Consider the following 10545-nt stretch of genomic DNA (forward strand, 5'->3'; position numbering starts at 1 on the left):
TATATATATTGCTATATTTCCTTTGAGAACTCATTGCAATTGTTTTGCACCAAATAATTATAAATTTATGTAAACACAGCTTTGTCCCTGTTTTCACTTCATCACATGATGCTTATCAGTTGGAAATTCTTTACTGATTCGCTGAAATACTGCACTGCTTCATGTAATGCAATTTCTGAGGTTACATTAAAGTGCTGAGTATGTCTAGAATGATGGAAAGATGCTGTCTCTATTTTTTCTTTACCAGTGAAATGGGATTATGACTGCAGTCTTACTAACTTCCATCGGCGAGGGAGCTGTGATAGTCTTGCCCAAGGTCTGTACCACTCACATAGCAGCAATAGATTGGCTTGAACTTAGCTCTCAATGTTGCAAGTCCAGTAACCAGCCAAATGTCCCATGTTTCATATGCCTTAGCAAGCACACATACACACAAACAAATATACACACAGGCTTCATTATATTTGTTCCAGCATGAGCACAAGCCAGGGTTGTATTTATTTAAACTGGAGATTTCTGATTTTCATCATTTTTCTTTCTTGTCTTCATCTTTCTGTGATTATTTCTTAGATGTTTTTAGATCATATAGCTTTTCTGAGCAGCTGTTGAGCATTTCTATTTTTGTAGTTCTTATTATTTCACTAAAAATGTTCATGATTAAAATCTTATTTCTTAAGCATTCAGTGTATGTCAAGTGGTGATTTAGTGTTTGCTTTGTTGGTGTTTTCATTTCTTTTCTCTACATTCTCAATATTAACTTCATTTAAGAAGGGTTTCATTGATTTTGTGATTTATTTCTTATTTTCCTTTTAAATTGCTAAAGTGCTTGATGCAAATAAATGAAAAATTGATGCTAATTTCTTACATCCAATGCACATTAAAACATTATTATTATTATTATTATTATTATTTACATTCAGTTTGCTCTAGATACATTGCATAAACAGTTACTAAGATGGTGTCCCAATGATCCAGTGGTTTAAGAAACTTAGTACCATCCATTCAATTGCTACTTTGTGCTTGATAAATAATTATTCAAGGTAGCCAAAACCTAAAGAAGTTTAACCTGTTTTGTAATATCTAGTGTATTGCTTCACTGTTTGAAATTCAATAATGTACTGGGATGATTTTGTTTCCATTCCTTACTGTAATTGAAATAATACCAAGGATACTTCAAACAATATTGTTACATCTACTTCCAGAAAATACTTTGTGTTCAGTTAAAGATGTAATCATTATTATTATAGCAGTGAATTTGGTACACTTTGTAATGGATTATGCTAAATGATGTAATCATTACTAGAGTACCTCATATTTTTGCATCGAGATCCTAATGGAAACAAAAAAAAAGAAGAAAAAAAAAGAAAGAAATTAAAATATTAACTTAAGGTGAAACATAATGTGTGACATTACTTCTTAATTTGTCTAATTAAAATTCATTTTTTTAAATGTTAGTTGTATGTTTAATCTCATAAACTGTATAATATAAAATATATAAGTTAAAAAGTAACCATTACTGCTTATTTGAAATAATAATATTTATTACGAATAAATCTCTTTTAATGAACTATTTTCTTATTACATTGTAAAGAAATGAGTTGTAATAAATTGTTCATTAACATATAAATTTATAAGCTTCAATATTTCCTATTAGCATACATACATTCATAAATTAATAAATGTTTTAAGTTCTTTTGTTGTTTTATCCTGTGCAAACTAATTTTAATTGCTTAAAAGTTCATGAAAAAAACTAATTAACAATACTATCTTCTTTTGTGTACAATAAGATATTTTTTTAGATATATATATTAAATGTAATAAAGCTTATTTGCTAAATACTGAAAGTTATAGTCTGTAATTATAGTATTAAAAATGTGCAGGTTTATCTAATGTAGATTCTGATGTCAAGCTTAGCCAATTGTAAGGCACAGACAGGTGAAATCATCAAAATACCAGAGTAACCTAATTTTTCATTTATATTTGTATGGTCCTGACCTGATTAAAATGGGTTGTAGGAATTTATTATACTGTCAACTGTAACAAAATTTATACATTAAAAAAAATCTGAATTTCTTTTCTTCTTCCAACTTGATCTCCTGAAATGTGTTCTGTGTATAAATAGTTTACTGAATCTTATTCTTGATCATGTTGGTGATTAATTTCTAATTATTAAAGACTCCTTTTCCATACAGTGATCATTCATAGCATTATCTGTTATGTAATCTATCTTGCTATTATTAGTCTTGCTGTTCAGACCTCTGAATTTCTTCTGTTTCATTCTTTTGTTCATCACATTCATGTTTTAGAATATACTTCATCCCAAATATACTTTATCATGTCAAATTAGTTGTATTATTAATATTTACAATTAAATTAAAAGCACTAAGTAATATGTTATTTAATTTAGTTGGATCTGGATTTAGAATAAAAGAACTGAATTAACTAGCTTATGTACTGTTGGAATAATCATAATAGCAAGTACTATAGAAATGGTTAGGATAGCTACTTAATGTTTCACTTATATTTGAGAAAGATGGCTTCTCTTTAAAAGAATTGATTACCAACAGTGACTGTTAAATATTTGCATTTATAGGTATGTTTATGAAATTTTAATTAGTAAATTTCAGTGATGAATGATATGCATGTGCTACAACAGTATATACATAATCACTTTTTGCATTCAGTTTTAATAGGAAATTGAATCTCTACTGAGCCCATTACATTTGCTAGTCTGTTTCAAATTAATTTGAGAAATTGTTAATTTGGAATAAACTTTTCTTTAAAACAACTAAACTCATATATTAATAGAATATTGCTCTTTTCTATCGTGTGTGTATGTGTGAGAGAGAGAGAGAGAGAGAGAATATATTAATATCTAGAAGAAATACTTAAAAGTGAAACTATTTGTTATAATGCCTTTATTACACTGCCATTTTGCTCAAGATTTTTCAGTTAGTATTAAGTAGAAATAATATCTGTGGTGTTCATGAATTCTTCAGTTTTGTTATTTATATGGTTATTTATATTTCACCTATTAAGAGAGATGGTTTGTTATGTAAGTCAAAAATCTCTAACAACTTCAATGTTCACTTGCTAAGACTGGATTGCTTCCTTTGGTATTGGAAACAATTTCCTCCAACTTTTAGGCTGCACATACATACAATGTCCATGATGTCAATCTTCTTTGACATATTTTCTTTGATCTTTTTTATTTTGCTGCCTTATTTCCAGATGTCCTTGTGTCTAGAATTTCGCTTTGCTTGTATATTATTTTCTACTTAGAGTTTTTTATTTTCTCTAGCATGGCATTGATTAGTCATTGTCCTCAATTGATCTCTTTATATTTTGTTAAACCTTCATGTGTCAGTTATTGCATTTGTATATGATTCATTATATAAAATCATGATTGTTTAGAGCTATTTAAATTTATATCAAGTTTGTGTACACAAATGTACATGTTCCCTTTAAAATTTGAAAAAAAAAGTTTCTGTAAAATGTTGCTTTTAGACACGTTTATTGAAGCACTCATTCTTTTACTATTCTGTATTTTAAACTTTTTGTAATTTGTTTTCTTTTCTCATTTTCTAATTTAACTTTGAATACTTATTGTATTTTTAGATGAGAGAACAAGATGTCTATTATGTTTGTTGAGTTTAAATCACTTTTTGATCAAAACAATTCTCAAAATTATTGGGTTATAATTTTCCTTTTCTCTGAGTTCCAATTCAGTTTTTTTTTTATTCCATTTCTCCATGAAAGTTTTTTTGATGAATTGGTATGTTCTTATAATCTTGTTGACAACTGCAGTAAATGTATATTTTCATGGTACAATCTTTTTGAAAGGAACAGCATGAAGCAAAAGTTCCCTAGAAAAATAATTTTTATTGTAAAATTTACAGTAGTATTATTAGGTATTCTGATAGCTTGGCTTGGTCTGACAGTCAATTTTCCTTTTTTTCAATGGAAGGGAATCTTTTGTTACTTGCCATTTATTTGTATTTTATGTGTTCTAAAGCTAATTCTTCTCCATGGATTTTTTTCAATGAGCTTGATTTTGTTTCATTTTTTTTTAACTTCTATATTGGGTGTATTTTAATTGTGTTTTTGGTTATAATTGAAATTAGAATCATTATCATTATGAATATCTCAGTGTCACAAACAGACTGACAGAATAAGCACCAGGCTTGGAAATAAGTGCTAGAGTTGATTTGTTTGATTAAACCCTTCAAGGTGGTGCCCCAGCATGGCTGTAGTCTAATGACTGAAACAAATAAAATATAAAAGATAATGAATTCTTAAATTAAAAAGAAAATTGTATTAGATTTTAAGAGTAATAGTGTCATTGGCTACAAGTTCCCAATAGGCCAATCACTGATTCACTACACCTTTGATGCTAATAGTGTCAAGGGAGTGACTATGATTTAGTGTAAAACAAATATCACTGGGGACTTCATTGTTGAAACACCAGTTTCTTGGCTTTCTCACTGATGATTATATCATTCATTGATATACATTGAATAAACACAAATGCATGTGCACACAGATGTGTATGGATGCACAACCCCCCCTCCCTCCCGCACACTGGTTTCATCTCAGCTAATCATCTAATTGAACTAAGGAAACTTATCTGCTCCAGGTGTTTTCAAGCTGGTGGTTAGTCTTTTGAGTGCTGGCTGCCATAGCTTTGAATTGATGCTATTTGTTATGATGTCACATACAAGGACTAACCAACTGCAGTCTTTACTTGGTTAATTTTAAAGTTAATTTTGACAAGTCCATCATAGATTTCTATATTGACAGGGTGGCTCTTCCAAGTGATGCTAAGGATAATCTGTACTACATGTACACACATACACATATATAATGTATGCATATCATATTGTGAGACAGGCTAGACACATTATATTGTAATATTTTTTTGCTATAATACCAAGTAAGATAGCCACTTGGCTTGTGAAGATGTGTGTGTGTTTGTAATAAAGTTGGTATTTTTAAGCTTTATATATGTATGTGTGTGTGTATGTATGTGTGTGTGTATATGTATATGTATATATATGTATATATGTGTATATATATATGTATATATATATATGTTTATATGTATATATATGTGCATATATAAATATGTATATATGTCACCCCACCCCACCCTGTATAAACTAGCTCATTCAGATTCCCCTACCTCATATTTTAGCACTTCACCAAAAGGAGTAGAAAACCAGAAGATGTTCAGATAAGAAACCTTGTTTTTCAACCTAGCACACATCTAAACCTCTCTTTTTTCAGTGCAGATCTTAATTACCTTATTATTTCATTTCGTTATTCTATCTATTTCATTATCTATGTAAATACAGTTTTGTCTTCCACACTGTATGTTTAGAGGAAAAAAAAACAACTTAAGATCCCTTCACTCGATCCAACTTTCCCTCTTTCTCCCTCTCTTTCACACCCATTTATTCATTCATTTATCTAATTTTGTCACAATTTGGCTGACCGAAAACTCTTGGCTATAGCTCGAGTTAAGAATTCAGATCCCCAATTCTATCTCATTATTATCATCAATACTCTCTTACACTGGCAGCCTGAGTTTTTGCTATTTTGCGGTGTGCACACCCTTCCCACCCCACCACCTGTACTGGAAGTCTCTATCCTCTGACCTCTATCAGATGTCTCTCCCATGAACACCTTCAAATGTTAAAGGTTCCCCCATCCCTACTTTGGGTTTATCTCCTATGTAATGTAGTGATTACGTAGCACATAAAAAAAAACAAAAAGCGATGGTGTAGCGTATGCAGGTTGAAGGCTATTGTATGTTTATGAATTTTGCTAAGTGTGAGCTTTCTTTTCAAGTACATGGCACTGCTGTTCCCCCATCCCAGGGTTTTGCGGGACCCACACCTCCAACACCCTCAGGGTTGGCACACTGAAAAGTAGGTCTTGTGAGATTGTTGAGATGCTTGAACACAGATGTACAGATTTGTGCTGTATCCATGAAATAAGGTGGAGAGGAAGTTCTGCTAGGTTCCTCAGAGGCAAAGAACATAGGTATAAGATTTTCTGGGCAGGAAACACTGACGGGGTCGGGCGCATGGGTATATGTCTGGCAGAGAAATGGGTTGATAAGGTAATCAAGGTAGTCGGAGTCTGTGATAAAATACTTAAGATTAGATTAGTGCTGCAACATAGTTTAGCAACCATTATCTCGGCCTATTCCCCTCAGCTGGGACTATCTAATGAACAGAAAGACAAATGACAGGGACCTTTTCTTTGTGGCTGATGACTTCAATGGGCATGTTGGACAACATGCAGAGGGATTCCGTGGCGTACATGGAGGCTATGGTTTTGGTTCCTGCAATGAGGGGGGAACCAGGCTGCTGGAGATCATATGCGATGCAAATGATCTTATGGTTTGTAATACTAACTTCAGGAAACCTGCCAGCCACCTATTCACCTACCAATCTGGTGGACACACTAGTCAAACTGATTACATCCTCTCCAGGAAATGGGAAAGATAGCTACTTATAAATGCCAAAACCTTCCCATGTGAAGAATGCATCCCACAACATAGATTAGTAGTTAGTGACTTCAGGATCAGGGCTAAATGGATAGCCAGAAGATGGCCAGCATGGAGAAGGGTCTGGAAGCTTAAGGATCCTGCGAATGGACAGAGATTTACAGACGTATTACTCAAAGCTTTTGACAAAAATAGAAGGGGGATATAGCTTCACATGATGTGGAAGGCAACTGGAGATTTCTGCGGGACAACCTGTTGAGGGCTACTGACCAGATCTGTGGATGGTGCAAAGCCCCCTCTTGACCCAAGGTAACGTGGTGGTACAACAATGTAGTTGACAGAGCCATTAGGGAAAAGAAACAGGCATGGAAGGACTGGTGGTAGCAGGGAATTGTATCAGATTGCCAGAAGGGAAACTAGGAGACAGGTTTACTTAGCCAGAGGGGAAGCAGATAAGAAAAAAATTGCCGATGTTCTGTGTCATGAGGACCAAAGACTTGAAGGGTTTCATGTCGCAAGACAGTGTGTGAGAGAGAATCATGATGTTATAGGAGAGAATTGACAGTACCTGGGTAGGTAAACCAATTAAGGGTATGAGGACAGGGAAAGCCCCCAGCCCATCAGGAAAAACTGCAGAGATGCTTGAAATATTTGGCGGTGTCAACTATAGTCAACCGTATAGTCAATCAGGTGATACATGAAGGAGTCATACCCAATGACTGGTGTAGCAGCACCATAGTCAACTGCTACAAAGGTAAAGGTGATGCATTAGATACGAATAATTACAGAGGTATCAAGTTGTTGGATCATAGAGGGTCATAGTCCAACTAATTAGGGAGAGAGTCAGTTTAGACAAGATAAGCACCACTGATGCTATATTTCTGGTAAGACAGCTGCAGATAAACCTCTGTACCTGGCTTTTGTTGACATGGAGAGAGCCTTTGATAGGGACCCCCATCCCTTATCTGGTGGTCAAAGCGGAAACTAGGGATAAATGAGTGGTTAGTGAGAGCTGTACAAGCCATGTACAGGGACGCTGTCAGTAAGGTGAGGGTTGGCAACGAGTACAGTGAAGAATTCCAAGGATCAGTCCTCCAGGTAATAACAGAGAAATTCAAGACAGTATGCCCCTGGGAGCTTCTCTGTGCTGATGACCTTGCTCTAATAGCTGAGTCACTGTTAGAACTAGAAGATAAGTTTCAGGTGTTGAAGCAAGGTCTAGAATTGAAGGGCCTTGGAGTCAATTTAGCAAAAACCAAAGTCTTAATTAGTGGGAAGGCAGACAAACCATAAATCCCTTCAGGTAGATGGCCCTGTTCGATTTGTAGAAAAGGCGTAGGTAGAAACTCCATATGATGTACCCGGTGCAAGCTATGGACACATAAGAGGTGCAGCAATATCAAAGGAAGGCTAACTGGGAAGATAGGTTTTGTGTGTGGCAAATGCTCAGGAGCAATAAACACTGAAAATGTGAAGAAAACAGCTTCTATCACATTCCAGGGTACAATATGCATCTGTTTGCTAGACAGAAGAATTAAAACTCTCCAAAGCCACGCATTTCTCACTATATGTAAACGTGACTGGAGAATGTAGCAAATATGCTAAAAATCACTCCCCCCCGTTTGTAAATCCACAAAGAGAAGAGTAGATATCCTAGTATCAATTGATTTCACTTTCTGTTCCAAATAGCACTTAAAGATCATCAGCTAGGCTTACTACATAACCTATTTCAAAAATATATTTTACCATTTTGTCTGGATCTGTTCAGCTGAAGGTCTAGTGACTCCCAAACAAACAATAATAAGGTAGTATAAATTCAAAATTCAAATAAGTTATCATTATCTTTAAAAACATAATGATAAAGTGGCTAGCAAACATAACCAAAAAATAGGCAAAATATATATTATTAAAAGTCAGGGTACAGTATGCACCTGTTTGCTAGAAAGAAGAGTTGAAACACTCCAAAGCCACATATCTCTCACTCTATGTAAACACGCATGGAGAAAGTGAAATCAGTTGATACTGGGATATCTGTTCTTCTCTTTGTGGTTTTAGAAATGGGGAGGACTGTTTTTATAGTATATTTAGTATATTTGTTCTCCATGCGTGTTTACATGTAGTGAGAGATGCATGACTTGGGAGGATTTTAACTCTTTTTTTTTCTAGTAAACAGGTGCATATTGTACCCTGACTTTTAATAATTATATATATATATATATATATGGATCAAAACAGTTTGGTTCAAATTCATTGGTACTCTTGAGTTTTGACTGTGATGCTAGTCATCAGCCATTTTGAATTTGAATGACAGAAGTTGATTGTTAATACCATATGGTGGGCTGTGATTAGTCAAGGAAGGTCATGCGGTGTCATGGTTTGATGTTGGTATATGGGTAACAGTTGGAAAATACGGCATGGTGAACAGAAAATTGGTCATGTAGAGGATAGGAAATAGATCACATGGCGGTTAGGAATTTAGTCAGGTTGTTGGGAGTGAAGTAGGAAGGGGCAGCAAGTACAAGTATATAGTTCTATATCTGGGTGTCTATAAATAAAAGACTATATATATATATATATATATATATATATATACTAGCAGAGATACCCAGCATTGCTCAGAATTAAAATGGCATACTTTTTTATTCTTTTACTCGTTTCTGTCAAGTGACTGCGGCCATGTTCGAGCACCACCTTTAGTTGACCCCAGGATTTATTCTTAGTAAGCCTATTGGTGTCTTTTCCTGAACTGTTAAGTTATGGGTATGTAAGCATAGTAACATTGGTTGTCAAGTGATGTTGGGGATACAAACACAGACAGACAGACACACACATATATGACAGTCTTCTTTCAGTTTCTGCATACAAAATTCACTCACAAGGCTTATAATATGTACCCAGTGTAAGCTATGGACACATAAGAGGTGCAGCAATATCAAAGGAAGGTTAACTAGGAAGTTAGTTTTTGTATGTGGCAGATGTTCAGGAGCAATAAATACTGAAAATGTGCAGAAAACAACTTCTGCCACATTCCAGGGAGAAAAACTAAACGTAGTTGATAGCTTCCACTATCTAGGTGACCAAGTTAGTAGTGGGGGTGGGGGGGTACGCTGAAAGTGTAGCTGCTAGAATAAGAATAGCCTGGGCAAAGTTCAGAGAGCTCTTACCTCTGCTGGTGACAAAGGGCCTCTCACTCAGAGTAAAAGGCAAACTGTATGACGCATGTGTACGAACAGCCATGCTACATGGCAGTGAAACATGGGCTGTGACTGCTGAGGACATGTGTAAGCTCGCAAAGAATGAAGCCAGTATGCTCCGATGGATGTGTAATGTCAATGTGCATACTAGACAGAGTGTAAGTACGTTGAGAGAAAATTCGAACCTAAGAAGCATCAGTTGTAGTGTGCAAGAGAGATGATTATGCTGGTATGTTCATGTGGCGAGAATGAATGAGGATAGGTGTGTGAAAAAGGGAACCTGTGGAAGAGGTAGACCCAGGAAGATCTGGGATGAGGTGGTGAAGCACGACCTTCGAACTTTAGGCCTACCAAGGCAATGACTTGTGACTGAGACCTTTGGAAATATGCTGTGCGTGAGAAGACTCGGCAAGCCAAGTGAGACCATAATCCATGGCCTCTGCCAGGGGTATAGCCAGCCCACTTATTCGTACCTTTACTTCATTGGACACTAAACTCCGCTTGCAAAGACCTGTTGGGGCAAGTGAAAGCGAAATCGTGATGGCACCTGTACCAGTGGAGCGCTAAGAGCACCGTCCAAGCGTGATCGTTGCCAGAGCAGCTGACTGGCTTCCATGCCAGTGGCACGTAAATAGCACCATTTGAGCATGATCGTTACCAGCGTTGCCTTCCTGAAACTTGCGCCGGTGGCATGTGAAAAGACATTCGAGCGAGGTCGTTGCCAGTGCCGCTGGACTGGCTCCTATGTAGGTGGCACGTAAAATACACCATTTTGAGCATGGCCGTTGCCAGTACCGCCCAACTGGCCTTTGTGCCGGTGGCACATAAAAGCACCCA

At 35.6% G+C, this 10545-nt stretch overlaps 1 protein-coding gene across 3 annotated transcripts in view; it reads left to right on the forward strand.

The window, feature by feature from the left end:
* Positions 1-10545, forward strand: part of LOC106868012 (dual specificity mitogen-activated protein kinase kinase 7) — an 82359-nt gene that overhangs the window by 14490 nt on the left and 57324 nt on the right. The window contains exon 2 of one of the 3 annotated variants that reach the window (XM_052970138.1): positions 248-316. The exons of the other annotated variants lie outside the window; for them this stretch is intronic. Coding sequence (XP_052826098.1) covers positions 248-316 — 69 coding nt within the window. The remainder of the gene's footprint in view (positions 1-247; positions 317-10545) is intronic. 3 annotated transcript variants of the gene reach the window in all.

This window comes from Octopus bimaculoides, chromosome 1 (genome assembly GCF_001194135.2).
Source record: "Octopus bimaculoides isolate UCB-OBI-ISO-001 chromosome 1, ASM119413v2, whole genome shotgun sequence".
Taxonomy (NCBI): Eukaryota; Metazoa; Mollusca; class Cephalopoda; order Octopoda; family Octopodidae; genus Octopus; species Octopus bimaculoides.